At 41.0% G+C, this 19,314-nt stretch overlaps 1 protein-coding gene across 2 annotated transcripts; it reads left to right on the forward strand.

Moving 5' to 3' along the window:
• The first annotated feature begins 583 nt into the window (after positions 1 to 583).
• On the forward strand, positions 584 to 4,262 carry LOC121535320 (forkhead box protein F2-like). 2 transcript variants are annotated; one of them, XM_041842269.2, is made up of 2 exons: positions 584 to 2,068; positions 3,344 to 4,262. In XM_041842269.2, the coding sequence occupies exons 1-2, from the start codon at positions 1,210 to 1,212 to the stop codon at positions 3,517 to 3,519; spliced, it is 1,035 nt and encodes a 344-aa protein (XP_041698203.1). In that variant the 5' UTR covers positions 584 to 1,209; the 3' UTR covers positions 3,520 to 4,262. The 2 variants fall into 2 exon arrangements, with proteins under 2 accessions (XP_041698203.1, XP_041698202.1); XM_041842268.2 differs by having other exon boundaries at positions 588 to 2,206.
• Positions 4,263 to 19,314: the final 15,052 nt, after the last annotated feature.

A 19,314-nucleotide genomic window follows, 5' to 3' on the forward strand; every position in this document is an offset into this window, starting at 1 on the left:
TTGGCCGGTGTAGGCCGTCATTGTAATTAAGAATTCGTTCTTTACTGACTTGCCTAGTTAAATAAAGGTAAATGTCAAAGTCCTATCCCGAACAGCCCTCAACAAATTAACGTGACAACTAAGGACTATTATTTCTCCATTACCTTTGCAAGACAAAACCACAAGCTCTAAGAAGCTCTGACTGTTCTGAAAAATGTAGTTATCTGCTCTTCATGGCTTTTTTTCCATCCTCAAGTACATCATAGGTCCAATGTGCCATCATTCAAGCACAACCTATTTTGAATAAGGACAACAGAGAGCATGATGGATGAACACAATAATTAAAGCATTTTAATGCTATTACAGTACATTACATTTTAATACTATTACATATATATATATATATATATATATATATATATATATATATATATATATATATATATATATATATTTGTATAACTATATATAAACTAAACTTGAATTCGACTAAATAGAATAGGCCTACATTGTGTTTATGTCTCACTGGTATATAAGCAAGCGGTGTCATGGTTAATTTGGAACCATTGCCTTCATCGCTTGGCTGTTGCACTGTTGACTGCAGTGTCTAAATAAGTTTGATAAATGGTGTAATTGCGTGTATTAGAGTTGTGAGGAGCTGCGAGGAGCGGGTGGGAGGAGGTCTCTGTTAGTACTCTACTCTGCGCTGTGTTATGCGTGGCTCTTGCTAGAATGATGTCTGGACCGGGGCCAGATCTGGCAGGGGTTGGGTCTCGAGTTCCTGGCGATTTCTTGGAGGGATTTAGCCGGGATCTATAGGGCAGAGAGAGAGATTGAAGAATTGATAGGTGGTCGAGTTTTGTTTGGCCGAGTGGATATAAGCAAGAAAGTCGAAGAGCTTTATGTTTCCCCTCTTAAAGAATTATTGCCAGCGATGGCCACAGTGATACGGAGGAGGAGCAGCGGCCACACGGATACACAGCTGCTGTTCCTGATTAGAACAGCAATAAAGGTGCAGTGAATCGCCACGGGACACTAACCTCTTCGATTATCGCATTTGGAAACCTATTTTTAGAATGTCTGAAGGAGTTCTGCTGAGTAATTGACTGAAGAGGATTTGGTGTAGCCTACTGCTCTCATTAGACATTTCAGGTCAGTGCAAGAAGAGTCGGTCAAGGAATTGGTCATAGTCTACACTTGTCCCTCTGTGTCTCTAAAGTGGGCGCAAACATGACGACTGAGAGCTCACAGCAACATCTGGAGCCGTCTCATCCTCTGAGATGCAGCCCAGCAGCCGGTGTGATGCACGGCACACTGATGAGCGCACAGCCAGTGGCGGAGAGCTCACCAAATGCATCAACCAAAGGGAAAAAGGGAAACTCTGGCTTGAGGCGACCTGAGAAGCCGCCCTATTCATACATCGCCCTTATTGTGATGGCTATCCAAAGCTCCCCGACAAAGACGCTTACTCTGGCAGAAATATATCAGTTCCTTCAGGCCCGTTTCCCGTTCTTTATGGGATCTTACCAGGGCTGGAAAAACTCAGTGAGGCACAACCTGTCTCTAAACGAATGCTTCATCAAACTGCCCAAGGGCCTCGGCAGACCAGGGAAGGGCCACTACTGGACCATAGACCCGGGCAGCGAGTTTATGTTCGAGGAGGGATCCTTCCGTCGCAGACCTCGCGGATTCCGTAGGAAATGCCAAGCTCTGAAACCCATGTATCGAATGATGAATGGCATCGGTTTTGGTGCGTCAATAATACCCCAAAACTTCGATTTCCAGAACCCCTCCGCGTCCCTGGCATGTCATGCCAACGGTTACAACCTGGACGTGATGGGGAACACGGTGCCAGGGAGCTACGACGGGCTGGGTGGAGGGCATCATGTCCCTCATATGTCGCCAAGCCCCGGGTCCACCTACATGGCGGCCTGTCAGGTGTCGTCTAATGGAGACTACTGCCCGGACAGCAGTAGTAGCCCTTTGCACTCTTCCCCGGCGACGATGGCAGCGGGCACTTTGGACTGTCATTCTCCCTACGCCAGTGCTTCTCCCTACGCCACTGCCCCCTCACACTGGGCATCACCTGGTATGTCTCCATATATCAAGCAGCAATCCCTGGCCTCAAACAGTCCCACATCCTCCGCATTGCACTCCAGCATGTCCCCTTACTCTCTGGAGCAAAGCTATCTCCATCACAACGGAAGAGACTCATCTGACATTTCAGGTAGGCTTTACTTTCCTAACAATATAGGCAAACACAATCTTTAATTAGGCACAATATAAGGCCAATTATAAAATATACAACCCATCAATAAATCGTCCATTAAATAGTGCGTATTTATATTAGCTATTTTATTTGTAAGTAGTCGAGATGGGCAACTGCAAATTACAAATCAGAGGGAAGAGGGCATTGGGCCTAGTTAGGCAACACGGACATTGCTCTGCTTGTCCACTTGTGACCAAAAGACAAAACTATGAAAATATGACGAAAAAAAGAAACAATAATGTCATATTGATAACAATATTAAAGCAAATGCTATTGCCAAGATTAACAGAATCATTCCCAATGAAGTTGAACATGTAGCCTAGATTTTATTTTCAAGGCCTTATTGAAAATGATAATATGACAACACCCAATTATGTGTATAATAATATACAATAATATGTCAGTGATGTCAACACTGAATAATGTTTTACTTATCTATAAAAAATTGTTTATTGTGACCATTGTGAAGATAGAACTGCCTGTGACCTTTGTACGCAATGGTCTCCAAAAGGTAATAGTTATTGAACAACACGTAAATGGTATAACAATAATATTACTGAATTAAATAAATAGGTTCAACAGAAATACCACTGCTGTTTCTGAAATAGTTATAGATTTTACAGTTATTAGGCTAAAGCAGCATTAGCCCAATATTTTCAGGCGCGGATTAAATAGAAGGCAAATTCAGGACTAAATAGAGAGCAAAGTATTTATGGCAAATATTTAAAATGTAATGAAAATAGAACGACACTTTTCTAGGAGAACATTCAAAACATTTTGAAATGCTAGCCTTATATTTACAAATAGGTCTAGTATTTTCACATTGTAAAAGTGATGTTTCATAAATTCGTTTTTTTCGTGATCATGTAAACTCTAAATGATATGCATGCAGTTGTTTAAGGAAAAATGTAGCCTACCATTTTAGAAAAATAATTTGAGTATATTCCATTTGGATAAATACAACGTCCAAATAGTGGCATCTATAGTCCTACATACACGCGCCATAGAGTGCATTCATTGTGTGTATTATAATACGTTGGTATAGTATTTACAAGGTTTGTGTTTGACTGTCACGTCTCTTCCATCTGTTTGCAGTGGGATTATCTCGATACTCAAGCCATTCATCGCCAGTGTGTGACAGGAAAGATTTTGTTTTGAACTTTAACGGAATCTCTTCCTTTCACCCGGCGACTGCCAGTGGATCTTACTACCACCAGCTACATCACCATCACCAGAGCGTATATCAGGACGTCAAGCCATGCATCATGTGAAATAAACGTAATAAGACCATTGCCATCTTGGATGAAGATCACGTCAACTACACTATATACAAGCTATACGCTTATACCATTTGTCCGGTAAAAATATTTCTGATGAATTAGGGGAATGTAGGCTATATACAAAACGTCAGTCACTCTATTTGTCTGTGAGAAGGTCTGTGCCATGACACCTTTCCGGAGAAATGAAAAACGACTGAGTGCATGAAGTAAAAATTAAAAAAATGCATGTATTGCCATTGTCCAACACATTATAAAGGACTGCTCAGAGACAGCTCTTCCATGCCATGATGTATTCAGGAGTAATTGTATCGTTTAATATTGTAGGTTAGTGTTTGAGTACAAGTTATCGACACGGATAAAATGCAATATCCAACCATATTAAATGTGTTTACTGAAAAATACATGCACATTCACCCCGAGTTATCATCACCTATTTGCACTTAAATCTAGACCCCAGAGTTTTTAATTAAAGATTTCGCTGTAGGCTACAGCAACCAATAAATATATGTATATTTTAAAACTGTTTGGGTTAGTTCTTATTCAAGGTTAAATGTATACAGCGAGGGAGTTCTTTTGGGCCTACAATTTCCCAAGGTCGAGTTTGAGACCATATGACCTCTTTATGACAAATTAGGTGTTTTGGTATGTTGTTTTTGTTACTGCAAACCTTAATATAAATGTTATTAACACAAATTATTATTGTTATAGCATACTATTTGAATTCAATAAATGCACTGCTGACAAATAAATTACAAATACATTAGTACATCTAATGTATTATTCAGCATTTACAAATGCAAAGCAATTACATGGTAATTACACGGTCCCGTGTAGCTCAGTTGGTAGAGCATGGCGCTTACAACGCCAGGGTTGTGTGTTCGATTCCCGCGGGGGGCCAGTATGAAAATGTATGCACTCACTAACTGTAAATCGCTCTGGATAAGAGCGTCTGCTAAATGACTTAAATGTAACGAACAAGCATGAATGTTTGAATAAATTATCAATCAGTAGCCTTGCGAACCATGAAAACTAGATGGAAATTTAAATCAGAAATGTAAAGTTTAATTGAGAATGGGAAACCTGGTGAATTGGGTAAAACACGAGTAATGCCTCAAGAGCCAAGCAAACCCACATCCCTAAAATCTGTCCTCTTCTTTCAAAAAGTCTAGCTAAAATTATGATTATAGGCAGCACACCTCCTCCATACTACATACAACTGAAACCTATTTCTAGTTTAACATCGACACATTTAGAAACACTGCGTTTGAAAACGAACCTCTCCTCACACTAGAGATATTAAGATGAAATAGCTCATCTGGATGTTGTGCGCTTTCTTGCCGATCTTCCAACAAACATATAACTTGTACTCTACAGTGTTAATTGAACGATTTAGTGGTCCTCTGTAGCTCAGCTGGTAGAGCACGGCGCTTGTAACGTCAAGGTAGTGGGTTCGATCGCCGGGACCACCCATACACAAAAATGTATGCACGCATGACTGTAAGTCGCTTTGGATAAAAGCGTCTGCTAAATGGCATATTATTATTTAGTGACAATTAATTAATTAGAATATCTAACATGTTCATACTAATATTAACATGTTGTTACAGAATTGTTACAGGAAACATTTGACAAATAATCATAAGAGCATTAGCCTACATTTGAAATAACCCGTTGGTGAAATCTATACTTTCAAAATGCAGCATCCATAGGTCTACTATTCAAACATTTACATTACATTTTAGTCAATTAGCAGACGCTCTTATCCAGAGAGACTTACAGGAGCAATTAGGGTTAAGTGCCTTGCTCAAGGGCAAATCGACAGATTTTTCACCTAGTCGGCTCGGGGATTAGAACCAGTGACCTTTCGGTTACTGGCACAACGCTATTAACCACTAAGCTACCTGCCGCCCCAAAAAATATTGTTTCTTCTCTAAATCCTGATTTATAAATCAGATTCTGTGGGCAGATAAGTTTTAGATATCACTTGGCTTGATTTATTTTATACAGTAATAAACGTGTAGACTACACGTTTGGATGAAATTGAGGCATAGAGTAGAGAAAAGAGAGAAAGAAAAATAAATAAAAGGTGGAGAAGCATACATGGTTGGCCATTGTGAAATGAAAAATAGCTAAAAGGCATCAATTGTTTTGCCTGAAATCTGTATAAGTGAAAACAATAGTGAAACAGAAGGTTACTCAAGTTTGGATTTGAGGCTATTAGTTGTGCATACAAGTTGCTCACAAGTCCCTCTTTTGCAATGATGTAACGATGCCACCACCTAGTGGTACTGGCTTACCCTACACCTACCATTGACAGAGAAATGGTGAGGAGGATATATACACTGCTCAAAAAAATAAAGGGAACACTTAAACAACACAATGTAACTCCAAGTCAATCACACTTCTGTGAAATCAAACTGTCCACTTCGGAAGCAACACTGATTGACAATACATTTCATATGCTGTTGTGCAAATGGAATAGACAACAGGTGGAAATTATAGGCAATAAGCAAGACACCCCCAATAAAGGACTGGTTTTGCAGGTGGTGACCACAGACCACTTCTCAGTTCCTATGCTTCCTGGCTGATGTTTTGGTCACTTTTGAATGCTGGCGGTGCTTTCACTCTAGTGGTAGTATGAGACGGAGTCTACAACCCACACAAGTGGCTCAGGTAGTGCAGCTCATCCAGGATGGCACATCAATGCGAGCTGTGGCCAGAAGGTTTGCTGTGTCTGTCAGCGTAGAGTCCAGAGCATGGAGGCACTACCAGGAGACAGGCCAGTACATCAAGGCAGCAGCTACTATTCCTGGGGTCCAACAACATTAAGGCAGTTATTTACACTTCAGTACACATCTTACAAAAATGAGTGGTGATGAAGTAAATCTCTCCTCCACTTTGATCCATGAGTGATTTACATGCTAGCTCTCCATGTACATTTAAGGGCCAGCCGTGCTGCCCTGTTCCGAGGTTCCTCTTTGTGGCACCTGACCACACGACTGAACAGTAGTCCAGGTGTGACAAAACTAGAGCCTGTAGGACCTGCCTTGTTGATAGTGTTGTTAAAAAGGCAGTGCAGCGCTTTATTATCGACAGACTTCTCCCCATCTTAGCTACTGTTGTATCAACATGTTTTGACCATGACAGTTTACAATCCAGCATTACTCCAAGCAGTTTAGTCACCTCAACTTGCTGGAGAAGCTTCCATTAAAGAACACTCTCTGTGCTCTGTTAGACAGGTAACTCTTTATCTACAATATAGCAGGGGGTGTAAAGCCATAACACATACAGTATGTTTTTCCATCAGTAGACTATGATCGATAATGTCAAAAGCTGCACTGAGGTCTAACAAAACACCTCCCACAATATTTTTATCATACATTTCTCTCAGCCAATAATCAGTCATTTGGGTGAGTGCCGAGCTTGTTTAATGTCCGTCCAAATAAGCGTGCTGAAAGTCTGTAAAAATAGCATTGTATCTGGTCAAACACCATTTTTTCCAAAAGTTTACTAAGGGTTGGTAACAGGGGGATATATGGGGGATTGGAAATGATGCAGAAAATTACATTGACTACAGTCTCTCTGCAATATTAAAGCTGATCTACCCCCTAAAAAAATAAGTAGCGGAATTACTTTTGCTTCCGTCCAGGCCTGAGGGCACACACTTTCTAGTAAGCTTATATTGAAGATTTGGCAAAGAGGAGTGTCAATATCGTCCGCTATTATCCTCAGTAATTTTACATCCAAGTTGTCTGACCCCGGTGGCTTGTCATTGTTGATAGACAACAATAATGGTTTCACTTCTTCCACACTCACTTTGCGGAATTCAAAATTACAATGCTCGTCTTTCATAATTACTTGGATGTGTATTGTCAGCGTTTGTTGCTTGCATTTTATGCCTAAGTTTGCTAATCTTGCCAATGAAAAAGTCATTAACGTAATTGGCAATATCAGTGGGTTTTGTGATGAATGAGCCATCTGATTCAATGAATGATGGAGCTGAGTTTGCCTTTTTGCCCAAAATTTCATTTAAGGTGCTCCAAAGTTTTTTACTATCATTCTTTATGTAATTTATATTTCTTTCATAGTGTAGTTTCTTCTTAATTTTAGTCACAAGATTTCTCAATTTGCAGTACGTTTGCCAATCGGTTGTGCAGCCAGACTTATTTCCCATTCCTTTTGCCTCATCCCTATCAACCATAACAATTATCAATTCCTCATCAATCCACAAGGATTTAATAGTTTTTACAGTCATTTTCTTAATGGGTGCATGCTTATTAGTACCTGGAATAAGCCATTTCATGTGTCAAGTGCAGTGTCTGGTTGCTCCTCCTTACACAACACAGACCAACAAATATTATTTACATCAACATCATAGGAATCATGACAAAACTTTTTATATGACCTCTTATACACTAAATTAGGCCCAGCCTTTGGAACTTTGGTTTTCCTAGATATGGCTACTATATTGTGATCACTACATGCCATGGATTTGGATACTGCTTTAAAGCAAATTTCTGCAGCATTAGTAAAGATATGATCAACACATGTTGATGATTTTATTCCTGCGCTGTTTGTAACTACCCTGGTAGATTGACTGATAACCTGAACCAGGTTGCAGGCAATAGTTACAGTTTTACGTTTTCTTGAGTGGTCAGCTTGATGAAAGCAAGTCAATATTTAAATCACCCAGAAAGTGTACCTCTCTGTTGATATCACATACATTATCAAGCATTTCACACATGTTATCCAGATACTGACTGTTTAGCACTTGGTGGTCTATAGCAGCGGCCACCAGAATGGGCTTTAGGTGAGGCAGATGAACCTTTAACCATATTATTTCAACAGTATTTAACATGATATCCAGGAATGTGGTTCTGAATATAAATGGCAACACCTCCACCTTTGGCATTTCTGTATTTTCTGTAGATTAAGTAACCATGTATTGCTACCACTTTATCATCAAAAGTGTTATCGAAGTAAGTTTCAGAGATTGTCAGAATATGAATGTCATCTGTTACTAGCAAATTATTGATTTCATGAACATTGTTTCTTAAGCTACATATGTTAATGTGGGCTATTTTTAGCACTTTTCTGGGATGCTTAGCAGAAGTCTATCACAAACTTTTCACAAATTGGACACGTGGTTCATACAAAACAGGTTGAATCTGCAGTTCAATGGAAATGTATCTACTGTATCATGAAGGTAAATGGTATAGGATTATTCTGTGTAGACGCAGTTGATCAGAATTTCATTTGAATCAAAACAACCAGAGGTTGGTTCATAATTTCGGAATAGTACTCTATATGGGGTTTATGGGGCCTCGGGCTGGGGTCTATTCATTGTGAAAGGAAGAAAACTAAATAAATCATTTTCAAAGTACAGTATGTGTAACCACACAAAGCTATGCAGCTAATGGCAGTTACTTATTAAAAACCCACAGAGCCCTATCATTCTAATCAGAGTTTAGATGATGTATTCATTATCATCAACATCATCATGAAAAATGCCCATTAAACCACAAGAAAAAATAAGAATGTAAAAGCGCTCTTTCATCATCTGTAGTCATTTTTCAAATCTAAACATCATACGTACTTTCCACTAACAGCTTCAGCAGATGTGCATGATGCATTGCGTGAGAGTATAACATTCAGAAAATACAGACATTTCAGAAATTCTCAAGCAGAAAACTTTTCTTTATATGTAAATGCATTGACAAAAGTGCCCCATAACATTGTAGAGATCTTATCCCTATTGCATAGATCATCATTGCAATGCAGGTTATGTTACATTATTAATAATCTGGAATGGTCCCAAAAGGCAACCCACTTCTGCAGTTATGAAATGTTTAGAGAAGTTTTTCTTCCAACTGACTTGAGAGCTGGTGGTTGATTGATTTGTTTGCGCTCAAAAACAGGGCTTGATAGATACATACAGTGGGGAGAACAAGTATTTGTTACACTGCCGATTTTGCAGGTTTTCCTACTTACAAAGCATGTCGAGGTCTGCCATTTTTATCATAGGTACACTTACACTGTGAGAGACGGAATCTAAAACAAAAATCCAGAAAATCACATTGTATGATTTTTAAGTAATTAATTTGCATTTTATTGCATGACATAAGTATTTGATCACCTACCAACCAGTAAGAATTCCTGCTCTCACAGACCTGTTAGTTTTTCTTTAAGAAGCCCTTCTGTTCTCCACTCATTACCTGTATTAACTGCACCTGTTTGAACTCGTTACCTGTATAAAAGACACCTGTCCACACACTCAATCAAACAGACTCCAACCTCTCCACAATGGCCAAGACCAGAGAGCTGTGTAAGGACATCAGGGATAAAATTGTAGACCTGCACAAGGCTGGGATGGGCTACATGACAATAGGCAAGCAGCTTGGTGAGAAGGCAACAACTGTTGGCGCAATTATTAGAAAATGGAAGAAGTTCAAGATGACGGTCAATCTACCTCGGTCTGGGGCTCCATGCAAGATCTCACCTCGTGGGGCATCAATGATCATGAGGAAGGTGAGGGATCAGCCCAGAACTACACGGCAGGACCTGGTCAATGACCTGAAGAGAGCTGGGACCACAGTCTCAAAGAAAACCATTAGTAACACACTACGCCGTCATGGATTAAAATCCTGCAGCGCACGCAAGGTCCCCCTGCTCAAGCCAGGCCTGTCTGAAGTTTGCCAATGACCATCTGGATGATCCAGAGGAGGAATGGGAGAAGGTCATGTGGTCTGATGAGACAAAAATAAAGCTTTTTGGTCTAAACTCCATTCGCCGTGTTTGGAGGAAGAAGGATGAGTACAACCCCAAGAACACCATCCCAACCGTGAAGCATGGAGGTGGAAACATCATTCTTTGGGGATGCTTTTCTGCAAAGGGGACAGGACGACTGCACCGTATTGAGGGGAGGATGGATGGGGCCATGTATCGCGAGATCTTGGCCAACAACCTCCTTCCCTCAGTAAGAGCATTGAAGATGGGTCGTGGCTGGGTCTTCCAGCATGACAACGACCCGAAACACACAGCCAGGGCAACTAAGGAGTGGCTCCGTAAGAAGCATCTCAAGGTCCTGGAGTGGTCTAGCCAGTCTCCAGACCTGAACCCAATAGAAAATCTTTGGAGGGAGCTGAAAGTCCGTATTGCCCAGCGACAGCCCCGAAACCTGAAGGATCTGGAGAAGGTCTGTATGGAGGAGTGGGCCAAAATCCCTGCTGCAGTGTGTGTGCAAACCTGGTCAAGACCTACAGGAAACGTATGATCTCTGTAATTGCAAACAAAGGTTTCTGTACCAAATATTAAGTTCTGCTTTTCTGATGTATCAAATACTTATGTCATGCAATAAAATGCAAATTAATTACATAAAAATCATACAATGTGATTTTCTGGATTTTTGTTTTAGATTCCGTCTCTCACAGTTGAAGTGTACCTATGATAAAAATTACAGACCTCTACATGCTTTGTAAGTAGGAAAACCTGCAAAATCTGCAGTGTATCAAATACTTGTTCTCCCCACTATATGTATCTCTCTCTTACAATCCGTAGGCTACTTCCAATTGGTAGGTCCCTTACACATGAAGCATTTACAGTCACACAGGCCTACCTCTATCCATAGGACTCCTGTGGAACTTCTCATCACCTGATGGCATGGCCTCCTAGTCCTCCCAGCTATAGATGAATGTTCCATTAGATGTCTGAAGCCCCACCATGCTCCTCCTTGCCACAGGCCTCCATCCTGTTCATCCAACTTATTGTGGGAAGCTTGTGGAAGGCTACCCGGAACGTTTGATCCAAGTGAAACAATTTAAAGGCAATGCTACCAAATACTAATTGAGTGTATGTAAACTTCTGACCCACTGGGAATGTGATGAAATAAATAAAAGCTGAAATAAATCATTCTCTCTACTATTATTCTGACATTTCACATTCTTAAAATAAAGTGGTGATCCTAACTGACCTAAGACAGGGAATTTTTACTAGGATTAAATGTCAGGAATTGTGAAAAACTGGGTTTAAATGTATTTGGCTAAGGTGTATGTAAACTTCCGACTTCAACTGTATCTTTATGATTCACAATCCATCAAAGTCTATTTCCCTAAACTGCTGAGGGTTTTTCTTAGGCAAAAAGCAGTCCTACTGCCTTAATCATGCCTCATTTGTGAAGCACCGTCTCATAAGAAGCCCTAACATGTTGAAAAGATCCATGTTATGTATGATTGATGACGGATAGATTCAGAATTCAGCCTGCCCATTCCCACTTGAGACAAGACAGGGCTCTTAAAAACTGGACTCTGGAGGGTGATTGCCTGGCTTTTCAGGATGGTTACTTTGCTTTAGAAAATAAATAAAACTCTGACTGAGATGTCTATTGTTGCAGCTGTGTCTGGGTAATTCCAATTATTATCCACTTTGCTCTGATGGTCAGCCATCACCTGGCAATGATCCCCTGACTCCATTTAAAAGACTTGAGTAAAAGTCTAAAAGTATCTGTTTTTAAATGTACTTAAGTACAGTGGTGGAAAAAGTACTCAAATATCATACTTGAGTAAAAGTAAAAAGTAAAAGTAAAGGTTATACATCAAATTCCTTATATTAAGAAGTGGTGGAAAAAGTACCCGAAAGCCATACTTGAGTAAAAGTAAAGATACCTTACTGGAAAATGACTCAAGTAAAAGTGAAAGTCACCCATTAGAATACTACTTGAGTAAAAGTCATAAAGTACCTGATATTAAATAGCCGTAAGGTAAATGTACTTAAGTATCAAAAGTAAAAGTATGAAACGTAAGAGCCGTAAATCCAAAAAGCAAAACAGCCAGACCTTTTATTTGGTTTGAGCTTTTCTGAAAGGTAACAGTCTTACGGATAAAAGTGCTTAGATTTTTTTTTTTTTATGTGGATTCTCAAATAGGCAACACTTCAAAATACATCTCTTACAGACAAAATAGAATTATGCCTGAATAATGAAGGAATATAGCCAGTAAACATAAGCACTTACAATCACAGTCACTTTGCTTTAGAAAAAACATCCTAAAATAGAACCGTATACATAAAAATAAAAAGATGTTGATAAGCTTATCAAAAGTACAGGTACAGAACTGCACACAACCTCACTGTAGGAATATGAGGACATCACCACTGATATAACTGTATTAGAATCAGTGTGTCAGGTCATGCCTTTGTAACAAGGACACCTATAACTTGTGAATTTTAAACATAAATTACAAAACGCATAAGGCATTTGTGTCCTTGGGCTTGCTAGCGTTAAGCTGTCATTACTTGAAGTTGAAGAATTTATGGTTCATCTTCAGTAAAAGCTGGTTTTCAAAGTTTCTGGAATCCAGCCTTGCTCTCCTGGGGCTGAAAACAAGTCCTGCAATGCTGAACAGCCTTTCACATGCAGCTGATGCAGGTAAGGGTGTGTTTAGCCTCAGAGACAGCTTACAGACTGCCGGGAAGGACTTGAGCAACTCCATATGATCAGCTGAACAGGCCAGGTATCCGTCCAGCTGTTTGGAGCTTTCTTGTGCTTGAGACATCTTCATGGCAGAGAAGAAGTCCTCCTCATCTGATGAACTGGTGCCATCACCTAGCTGCAGCAAGGGTTCTTCCAGGTGGTCCTTGATGTAGTCCATTCCTGAAATACAAGGAAGATGACAATAGAAATCATGCCGTTATGAGCCTACATTAATCCATCCCCATCCCCCATCTATATAAACCAAGCTACAGGGCTAAGTAGGCTACCCATTGGGCTGAACCACAAAGTCAGGATTGTAGTTTAAATGGGTTGTTCTCAAATCTATGACGTGTCAAAATGTACACTATACACAATTGTTTATGAATAATAAAATACTGTTAATTAACCACGTTGTCTTACCCATTATGATGGTGGCGTCATCCTTTGTCCACATTCTTTTGAATTTGGGGAGAAGGATTGCAGCTGCGATCAGCTCAGGGTCGTGAAACATGTGGCTGAAGCGCTTCTTCAGTCCCAGTTGTAGCGCATCCACCAGAGGCTTACAGTACTTCAGGGACAACTTGATTCAGTCAAGTTTTGTGATCAGCAGGTTGATAGTTGGAAGTAGCCACCCCATCTGGACATTGGTTTCAGCCTGCAGGATGTTGATGGCCTTTGCGACTGGGCTCATGGTGGCAGCATACTCTGTGAGGAAGGCGAGTTCAGCTGGATTGAACCTATGAAAAAATAAATAAGAATAATGTTTCCTAACCCTATACAAAGGGGACCACTAACCATTTCACCTGATTTAACTACAGTAATCAATGGCTGGATGAGTAGTTTACTAAGTGGATCAATGATAGTGTATGGCTACAACATGTGAAACAGTTATTAGTCCCCAAGCAAAGGGTCAGGAAACACTGCAACATATTTAGACAACATTCAAGACCTTAAATTATGACAAAATAATACATAATCCTTATTTACATTGGAACCTCGAAGTCTGTGCAGAGAACTCTGACGGCCGCCTCTCCTTTGTCTTTGACAATCCTCAGGAGTCTTTCTATAGCCATGAACCAGGAGTTCCACCTTGTAGCATTCGGGCGCAGCAGCTGGAGGTCGCAAGCATCTTCAACCGTTTCGGCTGCAAGTGTGGATCAACCGCATTTGTTCCAAAGTGCTTACTACTTGCCAAATGTTGAACGGGACACTTTTTTGTAAGCCTCACTGGATGTTGCTTTCAGGGTATCGACCATAGATACTAAGTTGAGTAGGTGGCAAGCACAGCACTGGTGCTTTGGCAGCTGGTACTCAAAACCATCATCTTGATTCAGGTTTGTTGCCACATCAACAAATTCCACTTCTTCACTCTCCTCTTGTTCCTCTTCACCATCTTCCTGTCCTGGCTGAGCTGCTTCACCACCCACTGCTTCCACTGCCTCGTTGTTTTCATCTTCTCCAAAAACTTGTAAAGCTTTCAAGAAGTTAAAGTCGTTGTTGACAAACTCAGAATGGATGTCATTTAAGGCGCCTGCCAACACATCAAATGGGTGTGATTCTCTCAACCGTTTCCAGGCCAGGGCTGCAGAGCATATGTTGAGACTGTCAGGGTCTATCCAGTGGGCTGTAACACCAATGAAGCTCTGTCTTCTTGCAGACCAGCAGTCTGTGGTGGTGGCGATGTGGTCAACTCCTCTCATGGCCTCAGTCACCTTCTTCTTCATTTCCGTGGCTTCCCCAATCCTGGAGCGCAGTGTGGGCCTTGATAAGACCTTTGAGTTAGGCTGCAGATCCTGGACAAACTCTCTGAACGGTTCTTGTTCTACAACAGCGAATGGTTGGAGCCCTTGGACCACATACTTCACCACAGCTTTGTCGATGGATTTTTTAGACACTGTCTTCAGTAATGTGCGCTGCTTGATGGTGGAGGGAGTCTTAGGGGCATGTTTTCTCTTCAGTGTGTCTGCTGTCAGTTCTCCATACTTCTTAAGATGGCGTACATGCTTTCTCTGAAATAAGAAAAGGAAAAGAGAAAGACAGTTACTTAGCTACGTAACTACCAGCACCAAATACTTAAGGTATAGGATCCTAATTTTAAAGCTATAAACAACATTATTTAAGTGAGCGTTTGTGAACACCATTTAATATTACAATGAGAAAAAACGATGTTAATTGATCTAGCTAGTAGGTTACGTCAATAACTTAAGTCTACAGTAATTAGCTAGGTAAGAACAACTTTATCAACTAACACAAGGAATAAAATGGCTAGCTAACACCCGAAAGCTAACATTAGTTAGCTACCTAGCTTGACCAGGTGTTTAGAGAAAAGGTATTTGGCTAGACTAACGTTAGCTGACTAAAATGTGCCCAGAACGGAAACTACTAGTTAGCTAGCTTGTTAACAAGTTAGCTCGTGTCAGTTTAGTTAGATTGGGTTAGCTAACAAAGCTTCCGAATCTGGACACATTTTAGCTAGTGAACTATTTAGGTATATACAGTGGGGAAAAAAAGTATTTAGTCAGCCACCAATTGTGCAAGTTCTCCCACTTAAAAAGATGAGAGAGGCCTGTAATTTTCATTATAGGTACACGTCAACTATGACAGACAAAATGAGAAAAAAAAATCCAGAAAATCACATTGTAGGATTTTTAATGAATTTATTTGCAAATTATGGTGGAAAATAAGTATTTGGTCAATAACAAAAGTTTCTCAATACTTTGTTATATACCCTTTGTTGGCAATGACACAGGTCAAACGTTTTCTGTAAGTCTTCACAAGGTTTTCACACACTGTTCCTGGTATTTTGGCCCATTCCTCCATGCAGATCTCCTCTAGAGCAGTGATGTTTTGGGGCTGTTGCTGGGCAACACAGACTTTCAACTCCCTCTAAATATTTTCTATGGGGTTGAGATCTGGAGACTGGCTAGGCCACTCCAGGACCTTGAAATGCTTCTTACGAAGCCACTCCTTTGTTGCCCGGGCGGTGTGTTTGGGATCATTGTCATGCTGAAAGACCCAGCCACGTTTCATCTTCAATGCCCTTGCTGATGGAAGGAGGTTTTCACTCAAAATCTCACGATACATTCATTCTTTCCTTTACACGGATCAGTCGTCCTGGTCCCTTTGCAGAAAAACAGCCCCAAAGCATGATGTTTCCACCCCCATGCTTCACAGTAGGTATCAAATCAAATCAAATCAAATTTTATTGGTCACATGCGCCGAATACAACAGGTGCAGACATTGCAGTGAAATGCTTACTTACAGCCCTTAACCAACAGTGCATTTATTTTAAACAAAAAAAGTAAGAATAAAACAACAACAAAAAAAGTGTTGAGAAAAAAAGAGCAGAAGTAAAATAAAGTGACAGTAGGGAGGCTATATATACAGTAAAATAAAGTGACAGTAGGGAGGCTATATATACAGGGGGGTACCGTTGCAGAGTCAATGTGCGGGGGCACCGGCTAGTTGAGGTAGTTGAGGTAATATGTACATGTGGGTAGAGTTAAAGTGACTATGCATAAATACTTAACAGAGTAGCAGCAGCGTAAAAAGGATGGGGTGGGGGGCAGTGCAAATAGTCCGGGTAGCCATGATTAGCTGTTCAGGAGTCTTATGGCTTGGGGGTAGAAGCTGTTGAGAAGTCTTTTGGACCTAGACTTGGCACTCCGGTACCGCTTGCCGTGCGGTAGCAGAGAGAACAGTCTATGACTAGGGTGGCTGGAGTCTTTGACAATTTTGAGGGCCTTCCTCTGACACCGCCTGGTATAGAGGTCCTGGATGGCAGGGAGCTTTGCCCCAGTGATGTACTGGGCCGTACGCACTACCCTCTGTAGTGCCTTGCGGTCAGAGGCCAAGCAGTTGCCATACCAGGCGGTGATGCAACCAGTCAGGATGCTCTCGATGGTGCAGCTGTAGAATTTTTTGAGGATCTGAGGACCCATGCCAAATCTTTTTAGTCTCCTGAGGGGGAATAGGCTTTGTCGTGCCCTCTTCACGACTGTCTTGGTGTGTTTGGACCATGATAGTTCGTTGGTGATGTGGACACCAAGGAACTTGAAGCTCTCAACCTGTTCCACTACAGCCCCGTCGATGAGAATGGGGGCGTGCTCAGTCCTCTTTTTTTTCCTGTAGTCCACAATCATCTCCTTTGTCTTGGTCACGTTGAGGGAGATGTTGTTGTCCTGGCACCACACGGCCAGATCTCTGACCTCCTCCCTATAGGCTGTCTCATCGTTGTCGGTGATCAGGCCTACCACTGTTGTGTCGTCGGCAAACTTAATGATGGTGTTGGAGTCGTGCCTGGCCATGCAGTCATGGGTGAACAGAGAGTACAGGAGGGGACTGAGCACGCACCCCTGAGAGGTATGGTGTTCTTTGGATGCAACTCAGCATTCTTTGTCCTCCAAACACGACGAGTTGAGTTTTTACCAAAAAGTTCTATTTTGGTTTCATCTGACCATATGACATTCTCCCAATCCTCTTCTGGATCATCCAAATGCACTCTAGCAAACTTCAGACGGGCCTGGACATGTACTGGCTTAAGCAGGGGGACACGTCTGGCACTGCAGGATTTGAGTCCCTGGCGGCGTAGTGTGTTACTGATGGTAGGCTTTGTTACTTTGGTCCCAGCTCTCTGCAGGTCATTCCCTAGGTCCCCCCGTGTGGTTCTGGGATTTTTGCTCACCGTTCTTGTGATCATTTTGACCCCACGGGGTGAGATCTTGCATGGAGCACCAGATCGAGGGAGATTGTCAGTGGTCTTGTATGTCTTCCATTTCCTAATAATTGCTCCCACAGTTGATTTCTTCAAACCAAGCTGCTTACCTATTGCAGATTCAGTCTTCCCAGCTTGGTGCAGGTCTACAATTTAGTTTCTGGTGTCCTTTGACAGCTCTTTGGTCTTGGCCATAGTGGAGTTTGGAGTGTGACTGTTTGAGGTTGTGGACAGGTGTCTTTTATACTGATAACAAGTTCAAACAGGTGCCATTAATACAGGTAACGAGTGGAGGACAGAGGAGCCTCTTAAAGAAGAAGTTACAGGTCTGTGAGAGCCAGAAATCTTGCTTGTTTGTAGGTGACCAAATACTTATTTTCCACCATAATATGCAAATAAATTCATTAAAAATCCTACAATGTGATTTTCTGGAGAAAATTTTTCTCAATTTGTCTGTCATAGTTGACGTGTACCTATGATGAAAATAACAGGCCTCTCTCATCTTTTTAAGTGGGAGAACTTGCAAAATTGGTGGCTGACTAAATACTTTTTTCCCCCACTGTAGGATTATTCTAGCTAGCAAGCTAACAGTAGGCTTACCTCAATTTGTTTTTTTAGGTTCGAAGGAGAGTTCTTGAACTCTAGTATTTCCTGAATTTTTGGTAAACATAACAGACATTTCATCCGGTAGGATGAATCCTTCATTCCGAGAAAATAAAACATTTATTTTAGATACAGCCTAGGGTGTATCCTTCATTCCAAGAAAAGAAAGCACTTATTTTAGAAATAGCCAAGGGTGTTCATCCTCACCAGGGGGTGGTGGTAGAGCGATTTCCGGACACGCTTGGTTAAAGTGCTACTGAGTGGATTACTGTTTTGCAAGTGACAGGCTCCTGGTGGTTGGAGTTTGCACTTTAGGACCCTTGGATTTGCCCAAACTGATTGGATGAACTCTGCATGTCGTCGCCTGCTGCATTGCAAAACAAGTTCACCCATGAGTGTGCCGACTCGCCGATGTTGCTTGCATCTTTTATCCAACATGATTCGTTTTTTTCTTCCAGCTTCAGATTGATTTGATTTTGTAGCGAGTAAGGAAGGTGTTTTTTATGTAGTGAAGTAAAAGTAAAGATACAAAAAAATAACTACTTCAGTACAGTAACGAAGTATTTCTACTTCCTTACTTTACACAACTGGGTGCACATGTAGCCTATAGCCTGTTTTATAGAAATGTCATCATCGAATATTGTAAGAGCTTTCATTGTCTGCTTATATGCCCCCTTTATTTATCCTACGGTTCTGACTTGGTGTACAGGGAGAATACTGTAAGAATGGCCCATGTTCTGAATTCTGTCGCTGTACATTTCAAAAGTGCTGAACAAATAGTTATATTGACTACATATGTCCTAGCTCGCTCATTAATGTCTTAATCGAAATTACGGATTGCCTCTTATCCGCTCATCCTCCCCTTAAGCCATAGTTTGTACATCTCAATTGTCAGTAGAAACTACATTTGTTTAAGCAAGTCAGCCATATCAGCTATGTTTTTTATAAAGGCAGTAAATGAGGCTGAATGAACTGTTTCGTTGCCAGACAAGGCTCCGCTGAT

This window comes from Coregonus clupeaformis, chromosome 21 (assembly GCF_020615455.1).
Source record: "Coregonus clupeaformis isolate EN_2021a chromosome 21, ASM2061545v1, whole genome shotgun sequence".
NCBI lineage: Eukaryota > Metazoa > Chordata > Actinopteri > Salmoniformes > Salmonidae > Coregonus > Coregonus clupeaformis.